Source organism: Anabrus simplex, chromosome 3 (genome assembly GCF_040414725.1).
Source record: "Anabrus simplex isolate iqAnaSimp1 chromosome 3, ASM4041472v1, whole genome shotgun sequence".
NCBI classification, from domain to species: Eukaryota; Metazoa; Arthropoda; class Insecta; order Orthoptera; family Tettigoniidae; genus Anabrus; species Anabrus simplex.
In genome coordinates, this window is record NC_090267.1 from 290,790,245 (window position 1) to 290,806,591 (window position 16,347).

At 39.3% G+C, this 16,347-nt stretch overlaps 1 protein-coding gene across 1 annotated transcript; it reads right to left on the reverse strand.

Annotated features, from left to right (window-relative positions):
• Nucleotides 1-2,634: 2,634 nt before the first annotated feature.
• Nucleotides 2,635-16,322, reverse strand: LOC136867242 (uncharacterized). The gene is made up of 3 exons (XM_067144382.2): nt 16,224-16,322; nt 13,912-14,502; nt 2,635-2,852 (listed from the first exon to the last, which is right to left on the reverse strand). Exons 1-3 carry the CDS (start codon nt 16,269-16,271, stop codon nt 2,715-2,717), a joined length of 777 nt encoding a protein of 258 aa, XP_067000483.2. The 5' UTR covers nt 16,272-16,322; the 3' UTR covers nt 2,635-2,714.
• Between the last annotated feature and the right edge of the window lie 25 nt (nt 16,323-16,347).

The following is a 16,347-nucleotide window of genomic DNA, read 5'->3' on the forward strand; positions in this document are numbered from 1 at the left end:
TAATTCCCTGGCAGGGAGACTGGGTGTATATGCCGTCTTCATCATCATTTCATCCTCATCAGGACGCGGAAATAATCTATAGGCGTCAAATTGAAAGATCTACACCATGCCTCCCCGGAGGCCACACGCCATTATTTTTATTATGATTAAAATATTAAAAACACGTGTGAATGTTGAAGTAAAAAAATCCACTCGTCTAAAAACTCTTCTGGTTAACATACAACTTGCTATTTGAGCAACCCAGATTTGCACTTTAAAAAAGTTTTATTCGAGCAACACAGATGTCCATTTTTTAAAATGTTGTATGTTAACCAGAAGAGTTATTAGACGAAAGATTTTCCTACCTCAACATTCACACGTGTTTTAATAGATACGTTAATCACGATCATTATCTTTCAATGCAACACATTCTTCAGTGCTTTTGTTGGTTTGCATATACATGTAACAGTTTAGCTTCTATTAGAGTATAAGCCTTTAGATAGGCTGAAACCTGCTTAGACATTACCCCATCTAATATAGATGGATTATTGTATCGAAAAGGAAGACAGTGTAATATTTTTTATTTGTAAAGTGGTAGCCGTCAATACGGAATTAGATTTATGACATGCATGAGAGCAAGTAGGGGCCTATAGTATGAAAATTAGCATATCCAAGAATGAATTGTTATCAGTTGAGAATAGAATGACGGATAAGAAATATAAAACTGGAACAGTTGACTCATTTCAAGTTCTTAGAATTAGTATTATATCCGGATGGTAGCATAGTTAGTGAAATCTAATCAAAATGTAACAGGACTAATGCAGTGAGATCGCTGGTGCAACCAACTACCTTCTTCAAAATAGACGTGAATTCTCTGATGGAATCATCCTTACAGAGGTCTATTTTACGACTTTACCGTAGACTAGTGAAAGCTGGGTATCTTATTCGTTAGCTGGAAGTAGGCATGAACGTATCGAAAGGGATTTTGATACAAATAGGTGGAAACAATGGCGGAAGGTACTTGGGCTATGTTAGGAACAAACGTGATGGACGTATAAACCTGCTTCAGAGGTGAGGTCATGTGAGGCGAATGGAGGAGGGTAAGTTACCCAGGAGATTAATGGACTCGACTATGGAAGATAAGAGAAACAGCAGGACGCCATGTCCACGAAGGTTAGACTCAGCTTTTTTTTAATTTTATGTTAAGACGTGTAAAGTAGAACTAAATGGAACTACGAAGCTGGGTCGGCATGGCTAATTCACAGAGGCCTGCAGACTGAATGCCGGAAGAACTAACAGTTTATAATGAAGGCGTGTGTATTTTAAACAATGGGGGTTCTTTCTATTTTGTTCTTTTACTTAATAATTCGTTATTACCCAAATAATAGCAATTGAAGTGTTGGATGCAAGAATAAGGCAGCTCCATTTTTTGTCAAAATGGACATTTTCGTATATATTAAATGTAAACAAATAGGCGCACATTTCTATGCAAGAAACACGCAGCTCCAATGACTTCCATTGGCGATACAAAGGAAAAGTAGCCACATGGAGATAGCATTGATCATAATTTTAATGCAAGAACAAGGCAGCTCCAGGAGCTATCTGATTCTTCTATCGATTTTAGTTCAGTGCATCTTCACTGGTGCCGCTACTGCCCAAAACAGGAATCATATATTCATTCAGTTCTGCTCTACACTAGTGTATCATAGACATGTAGGCTCAACTAAAGTAATACAACGCTTTCCAGAGCCTGGTCACAGCTTTCTTCTACGTGACCGAAGCTTCAGAATAGTAGAAAAAGGAAAATGGAAGAGAGAAAGACTGTATGTTCCTAATGACTATGTGAACCTCATAAGAGGATCAAGCTCAAAATTTATTGTTAAACAAATTGAGAGAGACAGCTTTCTAGACGAAATAGGTACTTTTGAAGAATCCTTCAAGAAGAATGTTGGTGGTGTAAGTAAAGAGAAGTTCTCCATTTCCAAATATCGGTTGTTTATTCATAGTGAAGAATTTCGTGGAACTGTTAAATGTTCAATTAATGTATCAGGCTTTTCTCTACAAGAGTTTCCTCTCTTGAAAAAGAGCAGCACTCCAAGGTTTCCCCACGCAAGTCAGAAACTGTATCCAGAAGCCCTGCACATCAAGGAAGCAAAATTTCTGGATGCAATGGCACTAGCCGAACGCTATGTACCTACCACTGCCAAGTGGTATTACAACAACAATCAAGAGAAAATAATGTGAACACCTCATCTGGAAGTGAATAACATCAACAGTCATACTGTAATATTGGATACACTTAATATTCAAGGTTCTTAACATTTCTGTGACATTATGAAGTGTTTGCATATTGAAATATTGTCAATTATTTCGCAAAAATACAGTTTTTGGTAAGTAAAAATACAAAAGTCATCGAATTAAACATCTTCTATGCAAGAACCAGGTGGCTCCAAAATTAATTTATTGCGATAAAAGACAAGAAAATTGAAAGCTCTACTACAGTACAGACTGCATGTATCAAGGAGGTCATAATTAATGTACAGACAGAAATAAGTATTTTTACCATAATTGATAAATATTTTATACAGTTTTTTAGCTCCTGAAAAACTAGCAAAAATGGAGCTGCCTGGTTCTTGCATCCAACCCTTCAATTATATCAAGATAGTATAGGTTTATTTTGATATTTCACAAATGAGATATGTACATGGATGTTTCCGCGTGGGATGTCACTTTTTTTAGGGCTGTTCGGCGATACACTTCTCTACCTCCTTGATGAGCGCATGCTCCTTGTCATTGGCAGCCTGTTGCTCGGTTTCCAGGCAGATTACTTCTAACTTGAGAGAATCCCCAGTCTTCTGAACTGCTGCTGCCACCTAGAATACATTATTCCGTCCATTGTAAGTCATTAAATAAATAAATAAATAAATAAATAAATAAATAAATAAATAAATAGATAAATAAATAAATAAATAAATGTACCCATACCACTCCTTGCTTGAATGGTCAGCGTAGCAGCCTTCGTTTTAGAGGGTCCATTATTCAATTCCCACCGGGGCAGGGATTTTAGCCAAGTTTGATGAATTTCTGGGTCAGAAATTGAGTATTTGTGTTCTACTTAATAAACAACTCTCCATATACAGACAATACATTACACTATCAGCACCTACAGAGACCCACCCTTTGGAAATTTCTCTCCACTTGGGGTTGTTGTTCGGAAAGGCATCCATCCGTAAAACTAGCTTATATCCAATTATAGTGGCAACCCCAAAATAATTGTCGAGAAAAAGAGTAAGACGACATTTATTGCTCTTGCGTTTCATTAAATGCTTTTCCGGCCTTTTTATGGTGTTCAGCAGGAGGTTTATACCTGTGCTGGGGTCGAACTTGCCACCTTGGGTTCAGATAGACAGCGCTGTACTATCTGAGACACTCAGCCCGGCATCATCGCTAAAATGAATTTTTGTCGGGACCTAAATGTCTTCTATTCGTGCCACGTGCGCAGCCCACCTTAACCTCTCTAATCTTATCACTCTTGTTGCTCTAACATTTGAATAGATGGCGTAAAAGTAATTCAGCATTGTGCCATTTTCTCAATTGTCTAATGTCACACATAGGGCTGACTATTCTGCTGACGACTCATCTCTCAAATGCGCCTAACAACCGTGCTGTTAATGGCCATGTTTCTGTGACTGACTTATCTAATATAATTATAAGTAAATAATAATAATAATAATAATAATAATAATAATAATAATAATAATAATAATAATAATAATAATAATAATAATAATAATAATAATAATAATAATAATGTGAGCCTCCGTGGCTCAGACGGCTCGGCCTATCACCCCTGGATACCCTGGTTCAAATCCCAGTCACTCCATGTGAGATTTGTGCTGGACAATGCGGAGGTGGGACAGGTTTTTCTCCGGGTACTCCGGTTTTCCCTGTCATCTTTAATTTCAACGACACTCTCCAATATCATTTCATAGCATTTATCAGTCGTTAATATCACCTTGGGATTGGCGAACCCATTGTAATAATAGCCTATATCTTGTTCATTCATTACATGTCTGACCCGGTCAAAGACTGGAAAACAGGTTGTAGGTTTTTTCAATAATAATATATAATATATTATTATTATTATTATTATTATTATTATTATTATTATTATTATTATATTGCCTCAGCTATCGTGAGCAAATTCTTTTAATTTGAATCCATTTAGGCTGCCTACGTGTCAATTTGAATGTTCCATTTTAGTCCATCAGACGTAGGAGAAGCTAGGCCTCTTCTTTAATTAATTTTGTCAGATAAGCACCATATGTGTCATAAGATATATTTTTCATGCCGACATCATATGATATGGAGTGCTGAGTGAACTTCATTACACCTTTCATAAAGCCCGATACGTCTATTGGGTTGGAACCCACCATCTTGGGAATCTGATGCCAACAATCTAACACTGATCCACAGAGGGATCTGTTATAGATATTGTAACCGTTCAGCACCAGGCTAATAGGCATGCCACGAGGCCCAACAAGTAATATACGCCGTTTTACGTGTCATTCTACGACATATTTGGTCGTAATAAGCATATTTCACCGGGTCCGGGATACGATCGGCGCTGCGCCTGCGCGGAAGGCGAAGCTCTAATTACGCGCACACAGGAAGAGAGAGAGCTCAGTACAGCGAAACCTTGAAATTACGCTCTCTGTTCAGCAAGTGGGATAGACATAGCAAGCCACGCTCAGAGAATGCCTGGGTCAAGAGCTGGAGTTTGTTTTACAGTATTTTAACTTGAGAACTGGAGATTTTCAGCGATTTCCCTGCATATTCATGGGTACCAACTCACAATTTTCGCGCGTGAAGAGTATTAATAATAATAATGATGATAATAATAATAATAATAAGCTTTAGAAATTTACTAGTGAGGACTGATTGGAATCAGCAAAATTTACACCATTTAATGATGTCAGAAGATATACTACTTAATGAACGTATTGATAATGACGCACATTAGACACATGTCCATAATAGGAACCAGATGTTGGGCGCGCGTATCTGGTGCTCAAATCTCCAAGAGGAAGCTTGTAAGATTACCAGAGATTCAACGATGCGATTGACATGAAATTAGATCAATGAAAAGAAGAATTCAAGAGCTACAAAATGAATATTCACGCGACTCTGAAGGGTCATTGCCAACGAGCGATTTGTCACCTGTGGGCGGAGTTTACCCTCTCTCCCGCCGGTGATCCGGATTTGCTATAAAATAAACGCGAATGAGACCTTAGTATTCCATTCTTTACTCAGGCGTCTCTGAGAATTCGTCATTCATTGTGAACCAGTATTGCTCAGTCATTGTGAATCAGTACCACTCAATTAATACTCTGTGTTATTCAGTGTTTACATAATTGTGTTAGACAGATGTCTGTTCCAAGTCAGACCGATACACGTATAATATAATCTGATATTTCTGGTGTGAAAGGAATAATTGTGGTGTGTGAATATAGATGGTTCTGAACCCAATATCTATAAAGGGATGCAGAATAGTAAAGTTAGTATCGGCTCACACAAATAATATTCCAAGAACGGGTGAAATTCTAATAATCGCCAAGGCGCTAAGGGGTGATTGACTATATTCTACCAATAATTATTTTGCTGTAATTAAGGTATTCGCAGTAATAGGAGACGTCATTCTAACCAGTATAAAGTGTTAGATTAGCCAGGAAGTGACGTGTTGAACAAGTGACGCTCACGTTAGGATAATGGAAATCAGTAATCGTGTTATGTTACAATAAAAAAAGGAATTGAGTAATGATCTTCAAGGGCTACAACCGCAACTTGGATAGTCCATTCGTGCTTATGAGTATTATGTTCTCTGAAGGCATATAAACAGTACTTCAATAACTAGTTTCCCATTTGTCTATATGTATGCGAGTGCTCGTTGAGTCCCGGATTCTACTCTACCAGAGCGCGCCATTGTTTCTGCAGTGTTGGATTACACTCAACCAGGAGGCGTCACTGTGCCTGCCATATTTCATTCAGGGACCATCCAGAACTCCCGACCGTAGGAGACTGCAGATCAAGACATCATGGACGTGGCCCGGAAGAAGACGAACCTGACTCAGTCATTGCTCAGTCATTGTGATTCAGTCGCATTAAATATAACTGTAAATAGGTAAATTTCCGACTTGTAATTTTATAATGTGTAGGTGATGCAATCTTTTTTGTTTCAATGGGGTATAAAGTTTTTATGATTTTGATTTTATGGGTTCATTTGTGATTATGGATAATCACAAATTTATTCCGGAGATTTTTGTGCATGAATTAGTATGTAAGGCCCATCGTGTTTGTGCGTGAGTGAAGCATTTTCAGGGTGAAACTGATACTTCAGCAGACTTCAAAATTCATTCCAAGTTTAATTAATTGAGATGGATCTTCATAAATTTTCAAACACATATCATTTCAATGTTTCGCGATTTAATGCATGTGTCCAGCTACTCCTCCTTAAATCTTAAGGATGCTGACAACTGGAAGAAGGGAATAATGGCTCGAGATGCAATCATGATTTATATAGTTACGCGAGTGAATGCTCATTAAATTACCTGTGATTTAGAGTCATCGTAATGCGTATATAATGTGGATATGAGATACACGTGTGTAAAGTGGAGGGTGAAACGATATGTGTGAAAGTGTTTAAGATGACAGAGAGAAAAATAATAATAACCATAATGATGAGAGGAACAGGGTCGAATATGGTGGAAACATTGATAAATGTTATTTGAAGATAGCCATGAATGATGAGCTGCTGGGAGAATTACGAGAGAAACTGAATTGAGAAATACGTATTTACTTCTCGTGACTAAGTGAAAGTATCCCTTCTCAGCTGGTAGCAGGCTGGTGTATAGAGGAAGAGATTTATGGCCCCTCAGAATGTAGAAGAGGAGGGTGCAGAGACTAAGCTTCGAAGCTGGCCCGTTATCCCTGTCACATTGCTCGCCAGAAACACATAAGAAGTTTCCCTCACTTTGGCACGGTAGTGATTATTCGCGGGCCAATAATTTCGCACCATCAGCGTTGTATGTTCATGATCCGATAGGTGACGTAACCTCCAGAGACCAGAATAGAGTTTCCAGCTGCACCTCGAAATCCAACTAACACGGAATCGATACCGTATGGTATCGACGGCCTTAGATCGACACCAGGAGACCTGTAGAGGGTCACAATGTCAGAAGGCATTTAAATGTGTGAATTACATCGTATGTTGATGTATTTACAGGTGATTGCTTCGTTCTTTCTGTGTTAGTATTCATGTATTATTTCAATGCATGGTGATTTATGGTGACTTAGAGGAGACCAACGTTGTATGGGTCCGCTTTGTAAAATAGTAGGATCAGAGAGTACCCCAAAGAAACGCGTATATGCGATAAGTGATATATAATTTATGTAATCAAGTAAATCTTATTTGCGACGAGCGGTGACATGTTTTCCATGTTTATGAAATACGCGGAATTGTAGCTTATAAAAATATCTCAAGACCATGATGAATATTGTCAATAATGTTGTTTTTCTTGCGAGAAATGCTGTACCTGTGAGTGTGATGTACGTGTTGGTAAGTGTTGAAATAACGGATACCAGCGGGTACCGATATTAGGTAAAGGTATATACCCCTATTTATTATGAAGTGCTGGATAGTTGTGTTCAGTGTTAACATAAGGAGATTTGAGAATGCCAGAATGATATTCAGAAAATAAAATAGACTGATATGGACGATAACGGCATTTTCCTTATAATTGTTTTTCTTTCCTGTGTTTATTAATATGGTATTTTCTCGTGTGTATCGATGTTTCTATGACTCTATATTAAAATTTATGTTTTAAATTGGGAACAAACGTTCTTCTTATTCCATAGGATAGCGTATTCCTCTTTTGTCATAGAGGACCCTACCTTCATTATACTTAGATTAAAGGCTCATTTATTTGCGAACAGACCATTAACCCGTATGCTCTTGAACTTAGCCGTTGCGTCAATGAAAGTAAGGAGGATGGGACTTCGATGCTTGGGACTGATTTCCGAAATTCCTCATCATGAAGATTTCCATCCAAATATTTATTTGTGAAGTTCAGTTTCATAATCAATGCCCTGCCGAGCCCGGGACAGGTGCACTATATGCCTCCATTTCAACCGAAACCGGTTTCACATACAAATACCTTACTTGAAGCTAGTGATGGGATAATCGAATACAACATAATCGCTTATTAGATTATTTCATTTTTATCGATTATTCGATTATTATTTTTCATTCGATTATTTTTTCGGTTATTTGATTACTTTTTCCATTCGATCCTGTTTTCAATTATTCATTCATTCAATTCGAACGATTTGGGGCAATTAAAAAGTGAATGCTTTCGAAACAATCGAATGAAAAGTAATCTTAATGTTATCATCAGCTCATTAATCTCATCAAAAGGACATTAAAATTACCTCTCTCAGTTCCCTTACAGGAAGTGTGTGAGTAGGATGAACGGTCTCCCATAAGCCATCCGAAAATAATAAAGCTCATATTCCACACGTATGAATGAATCGTGCATTCAGATGCCATTACGCAAAATGACATAGATTAAAATACTGCACCACGCGTCCATGCGCCCACACTTGGAAAAAAAGCGTATTGTCTTTATATTTTTCGTATAAGAGGTTATCTATTATCTATTCTCTTATTTCAATAGATTATACATCCGACACACTTAAACCGAAATCTTTATTCATGTCGCATCCGAATATTCTGTGCGATACAAATGAATGATATTTGAAATATTCGATTACTTTATTCGAACACTTATTATTTAGCATATGATGAATACATTATTATATACAAATGTACAACAACCATCTCAAGTTCACAACTCAAGTTTCGTATCAAAAGTTGAGAGCACCGAGCTCGATAGCTGCAGTCGCTTAAGTGCGACCAGTATCCAGTATTCGGGAGATAGTAGGTTCGAACCCCACTGTCGGCAGCCCTGAAAATGGTTTTCCGTGGCTTCCCATTTCCACACCAGGCAAATGCTGGGGCTGTACCTTAATTAAGGCCACGGCCGCTTCCTTCCCACTTCTAGCCCTTCCCTGTCCCATCGTCGCTATAAGACCTATCTGTGTCGGTGCGACGTAAAGCAACTAGCAAAAAAAAAGTTGACAGCCAGAAAATGGCTTCGTTTGAGACACAGTGTAATCAATCAATCAATCAATCAATCAATCAATCAATCAATCAATCAATCAATCAATCAATCAATCAATCAATCAATCAATACTGATTTGCATTTAGGACAGTCGTCCAGGTGGCAGATTCCTATCTCTTGTTTTCCTAGCCTTTTCTTAAATGATTTCAAAAATTGGAAATTTATTGAACATCTCCCCATGGTAAGTCGTTCTAATCACTAACTCCCCTCCCTATAAATGAATATTTGCCCCAATTTGTTTTCTTGAATTCCAACTTTATCTTCATATTGTGATCTTTCCTACTTTTAAGGATGCCACTCAAACTTACTAATGTCATACCACGCCATCTCTCCACTGACAGCTCGGAATATACCACTTAGTCGAGCAGCTCGTCCTCTTTCTCCCAATTCTTCCCAGCCCAAACTTCGCGACATTTTTGTAACACTACTCTTTTGTCGGACATCACCCAGAACAAATCGAGCTGCTTTCCTCAATAGAGCCTCTATAAGTATGCAAAGGACACTCAAATGCAATGTGATCCACTGTCTGCCTCTCTTCTCCGCAGTCACTCTGCGGTGATGTCTTCCATCCCCATTTGAAGAGAGTAGCTTCACATCTACCTTGGCCTGTCCTAATTCGGTTTAGCGTCCTTCAATGGCGTCTGAGAAGGAAAAATACATCTAGGCACTGTGATGATGATGTGGTAACGAGGATTGCTGTTGCCATTGTTCTTTCCAGGCGTCCGATAAAAGAGATGTCCTGTAGATTCATTGCAGTACGCCAAGAAGAGTGTCTGTATTTCAGTGATTTACCTGGAAAAGCTGCTACGTCAGAATGAATAGGGGGCTTAGGACTGTTTTCTATTTTCTTCCATAAGTTAAGCAGTAACTGTGATCTTCTTAGGGATGGCTTAGGGTGGGAAGCCAGTGTGTGTTAGTTGGTCGGATGCACCCTGTAATGATACGCATTGCTTGGTTCAGATGGGTGACTACTTGTCCAGTGTGAGCACTGTTAAGCCAGGTTGAGCAATAATATTCAGCGACGGAATAAGAAAGTGCAGGAGCAGTGGATCTTAGCATTTGAGCATTAGCATCCTAGGATGTACACGCCAGCTTTTGAAGAGTGTTATTCCTGGTCTTGATCTTGGTTGCCGCATTACAGAGGTGATTCTTGTAAGTCAAGGACCTGTCCAGAGTGACTCCCAGGTATTCTGGGTTGCTATAATACTGTAAATTCTCTCTTCTGAATAGTATGGTTGGCTTGTACCCAGCACTTCTATTCCACAAGTGGAAGGTAGACACAACAGTTTGCTGAGTGTTTGGTATAACGTTGTTCTGACGAAAGTAACTGTCTAGAATCTGTAAATCTGATGTAAGCATCGACTTACACTCATCGAATCGTTGGTGTTGAGCGACCAATGCGATGTCATCTGCGTAGATGAATTTTCTGGATTTAGTTACTGGGAGGTCATATGTGTACAGGTTGAACAGTAGAGGGCCAATACAGAGCCCTGAGGAAGTCGAACAGTTATTTTATGTACTTTACTTCTGAGTCTTCTGAACAAATCTGACAGTACCAATTACTCAGCATGTTACTGAGTAATTTGGAGAGTTTCAGACAAGGGATGATGCTAATAAATTTGAGAAGGAGCTTATATTGCCACACGGTGTCATATGCAGCTATCAGATCTAAGAAGACACCCGTGCTTACCATTTTGTTCTCAAATCCATTTTCAATATGGATAACTTGTGACAAATCCTGTTCGTCACATCCTCGTCTAGGTCTAAATCCAGCTTGCTCGACTGGAATATGCTGCTTGATTGTCGCAGAGATCCTGTTGTGTATCAACCTTTCCAGAAGCTTCATTGTAACACTGAGGAGTGCTATTGGCCGGTAACTCTCAACTTTTGTTGGGTCCTTGGATGTTTTTAATACAGCTATTATTTTTGTTTTCTTGAAGAGTGAAGATAGGTTACCTGTCTGCAGTATGTTTGTGAAGAAGTTAGTAAGCCATTTAGCAGCAGCTGGTCCAAGATGAAGGAACTCTCGACATATACCATCAGCACCTGCCGCTTTCGCAGGTTTCAGACTTTATATGCCCTACTTAGTTTCTGGTGGTTGAAATGGGGCAGGGAATTCAGAGGATATTAGATCCTAACATTTCTTTTCCTTCAAGAGGTGCTTTGTGTGCCTTCTATGATGCTTCTCAGCCGTAACCTTTGAGGTAGAGAGCATATGCTTGGCCATGTCATCTAGACGGATGCTTGTTTTGGTCTCATTTTGCTGTTTGGTGTGTCCTATTTCCTGTTCAGTCTCCAAGATTCCCTGCTGGAGTGAGTGAAGTCTAGGGACTCGGGAGTTTCTTACCCAATTCTCTTCCTGTTTTCATCTAGGGATTGTAAAAGTTCAGAAGCTGTATCTGGATCATCATTGGCCTCAAATTCTCTGAAGAGCCTTTCACTCTCCTCGTATTGTTTACGATATCCTTTTGGGATAAATCGTTTTGCAGCACTTTTTACTACACCGAAGAATCTGCTGTGGTTACTATGGTTAGGTCTGATCTATTGGAGGTTGGAGTCAATCTGTTTAGAAAATTCATCCCAGTTGGCTTTTTTAAATACTATCTCTGTTTCGGGCAGGAGTGAACGATAGGCTCAAGCAATCCAGACTGGAGAATTATTGGTCTGTGCTGACTCTGAAGAAATTTGTTGAGCACTGTGAGTCGTACGTTGCTGAGTGGGTGTTGTGACTGCGTTACGAAACAGAGATCCGGTGTGTATTCTTTGTTCCATCGTGCAGAAGAGTAGGAAGACTTATCTTTGGCATCTAAGATAAGTTTGAGTTTTTCAGTTTCCATCCAGTCAGTGAGCTTTCCCCCATTACTGTCTTTCTTCTTGTATCCCCATAGTGTGTGATGGCTGTTGAAGTCACCTACAATTATACTTAGATTTTACAGAGTTGGAATTGGTGGAGATGGCCAGGGAGTTCTAGGAGGTTTATATACGTTGAATACTGTGAAATCACAGACTTTGATTGAGATAGTAAATATTTCATTACCTGAGGAGGATAACAAGACTCGATAGTGGGTGATATCGCTCCTTAACATAGGTGGCAATCCCGTACTTCGCCTCATGATTGCGGACATTAATTTAAATCCTGGAATTTTCCCTCCGGATTGCAGTTGGAGACCATTTCCCGTGTGGGTTTCTTGAAGCAGGATGCTTTGAGTCTGGTGTTATTTAGTTTATTTTCCGAGTTGAACCGTGTTGTTATTTTTTGTACATTACGTACAGTTTGCCGACGTTTCGAATATATTTCAGTGTTCTTTCTCAAGGCGACTGAAATACCCCTACTCGATCCGAGGTAATCCGTCTTCCAGACAGAAATCACACTGCAAAGAGTGGTTCCTGACCTTGGTCTATACATCCTAGCCTTCCTGTAGGGTAGGTTATACTTGTCACTTGCTTCAGTAAGTTGGCATTCTAAGCTATCAGTACCTAGAAATCCGGACTCGGTTAATGAGTTACCAACAGTATGCTATACTATAATAATATTCTAAACCTAATAATAATTAAATATTACGTTAATGATAATACGATAATAATATCCTAAACTGGTAATATTAATTAAATAAGTAATTATTACGAATATTTTTCACAGTTGAATACACATAAATTATAAAATTAATATAATAACAACATATATAAAATAATAATATACCATGTATTATAACAGAAACGTGAAGGAATGGGCTGTCATATACGAATTTGGAAGTGGTTGAAATACTTTTGTGACTTTTTAGAACCTCTGAAGTCTATTTCGAAGGTGAGCTGAAATCCAATGAGTCGTTTTTACGAACTGCAGATAGTAAATTGTCTGTGAAGAGGAGAATTTGCATGAGCAGAAGTTCTTTCTCATTTAGAAATGCCCTGAAGATGGTTTTCCGTGGTTTCCCATTTTCACACCAGGCAAATGCTGGGGCTGTACCTTAATTAAGGCCACCGCCGCTTCCTTCCCACTTCCAGCCCTTTCCTGTCCCATCGTCGCCATAAGACAAATCTGTGTCGGAGCGACGTAAAGTCAATAGCATTTAGAAATGTAGTTTCTTCTACTGTTGAACCTAGGAACATTGAAATTTTAATAGTGTCAGGAATTCCGAGTTATCTTTCCTACCATTTATAATTTTGTACAGAAATATCGTGCCATTCTAGGTTGTGAAATTTGAAATTTAGGAGCAATTCTTCGTATGGTGTCATTAATGGGGATATGCCTGTTTTTTGTACTGTAATACTCTAAGTAAATTTTTGTACGGTCTCAATTGTGCAAGGTTTTTTTTTTTTTAGTTTTTTTTTTTTTTTTTTTTTTTTACATCTGAGACTGCATATTCTAATTTTGGTCTCACAAAGGCATTTTTCAAGCGAATGGACGCATTTACAACTTTAAATGATTTTATATTCCTAAGTACAAAACCAAGAGTTATGTATGCTCCATTTATCATTTTGTGTAGTTGTGTAGTCACATAATACTGTAATGTTGGGGACAGGTCAAACACTCAGTGTCCGAGCCAAAGGAATTAACCGTTCCCGGTTATAATTCCTCAAGTCGGTCAGGAAACAAACCCAGAGCCTCGAGAGCCGAAGGCTAAGATACTTAAAAACTCAGCCATGGAACAGAACAAATTTTAGTTGAAAACAAATTATGTCATATTCTTACCTCGGCAGATATCTTATTCAGCAGAGCCTGTTCTTCCTCTGGCAGATGTGTGGCCTCCGTTATCAAGCACCTGGCCACCTCTTCAGCTTCTTGAATGTTGTGTTCAGTGTCGTTTTGTGGAGGAAGGCAGCTCAGAACGTCCTTCGCAACTGTACCAAGTTCAGCTTCAATTTCAGACACTCCAGTCTCGAAAGTTGTTTTAATATATGCCTGCACCTGCTCAATGTCGGCGAAGCATTTTTTCATGTTGGTAAGAGCCTCTTCTTCGATTGCTTCTGCCTCAGTTACCTTACCCTCCACGCACTTGGCGATGTCCTTACCACTCTCTTCGGCCTTTTTCACCATGTCCTCGATCTCGGTCGCTATCCTCTTGGCAAGTCCCTCCAAAGCAACCACAGCCTTGTCCAGCAACCATGTGGCGGCGGTGATGAATTGTTCTACGGTCTGCTCTATATTAGCCTTGCTACTCTCAAGTATCTCCAGAACACGCTTGTTCAACTCCTCGATCGCTTGACGTGCCTTGTCCAGAGCATTGTTGATGATGTCATCGATGACGTCACGCTTCTCGGCCAGGCTTTTAGCACGGAGACCCTGAGGACAAACCAAATGTATTGTCATTTTTTACGTTTACCAAGAATATTCAAACAGGCCACAGTTAACTGTGTTGAACCAACAAAAAATGCATGTATGGTACAATATAGTCTGGTGAAAGTAACCAAGCCAAGAAGGTCGGTGGAACAGTGAAGGACAAAGGCTTCCACACCACAAACCTTATTAGTAACTAGGACAGATTGGTTAGTTCCCTACCGGACCACATTTCCTGCTGTGAATTTCAATAAAACTCCTCTCTGTTACAGGCTGAGTAAACCCTAGAGTCAAGTATCACTCCGGGAAATCGTGACCTTATTCATACATTTTGAGATTACTTGACGGGGTAACGAACTCACATGCTTCCATGGAGCTCTTGCTCAAGCTTAGGGAAACTAACATACCGAACGATTTGATTATTATTATTATTATTATTATTATTATTATTATTATTATTATTATTATTATTATTATTATTATTAGAGGCTGCCTGGCCGAGGCGGTAAAGGTGTGCTCGGTTCGCCCGGAAGGACGTGGGTTCGAATCCCCGTCAGGAAGTCGTAAAATTTAAGAAACGAGATTTCCACTTCCGGAGGTGCATATGGCCCTGAGGTTCACTCAGCCTACACCAAAAATGAGTATCAGGTTAATTCCTGGGGGCAAAGGCGGCCGGGCGTAGAGCTAACCACTCTACCCCATCACGTGCCGAGGTTAATAATGGTGGAAGCCTTTACCTTCCACTCCTCCAAGGGCCTTCATGGCCTGTACGGAGGTGACTTTGCTTTGCTTTTTATTATTATTATTATTATTATTATTATTATTATTATTATTATTATTATTATATGTGGCTAGCAGAGTACACATTGACTGATTGCTGGGACTTATTCCCACAGCGTTTCACCAAATTTACCTGAATTTTCCATTAAATTTATTCACTTATTTATTTATTTATTTATTTATTTATTTATTTATTTATTTATTTATTTATTTATTTATTTATTTATAAAGTGGCGAAGTTAGGGCTATTGGCCCTCTCTTACGCTTAACCACATACAATTTCTAGACTTTTACAGCATTAACTTAAAATATCATGGCAATGAATTATAGTTTATGAGATAAGAAGAGTAAGTGAGATATCAATATATAAACAGTTTGGTTTTCTGTAACCCACGCTGGATACAATGATTTTGAAGACACGTACATCTGAACTGCCCACAGTTATCTGTGGTGAGATACGAACGTGTCCGCCTGTGTGGTGTAGTGGTTAGTGTGATTAGTTGCCACCCCCGGAAGCCCGGGTTCGATTCCCGGCTTGCCACGAAATTTGAAAAGTGGTACGAGGGCTGGAACGGGATCCGGTCAGCCTCTGGAGGTCACCTGAGTATAGGTGGGTTCGATTCCCACCTCAGCTATCATGGAAGTGGTTTTCCGTGGTTTCCCACTTGCATGCATCCGGGAGATAGTAGGTTCGAATCCCACTGTCGGCAGCCCTGAAGATGGTTTTCCGTGGTTTCCCATCTTCACAAAAGGCAAGGCAAATGCTGGGGCTGTACCTTAATTAAGGCCACGGCCGCTTCCTTCCCACTCCTAGGCCTTTCCTATCCCATCGTCGCCATAAGACCTATCTGGGTCGGTGCGACGTAAAGCCACTAGCAAAGAAAAGGAAAATATATAGATTAGAGAAAAACGAGACGAAAAACAAAAGTTAGAAGAAAGTATCAAACCTGAGCCAGGCAGAGAGCAAGAAGTACAAAGAAGAACTTCGAGGCCATCTTGATTTTAGTGTTCTGAATCACCTGCTAAATATGAGTGAGTGTGAGGTGTTCTCTCGCCGTATTTATAACACAC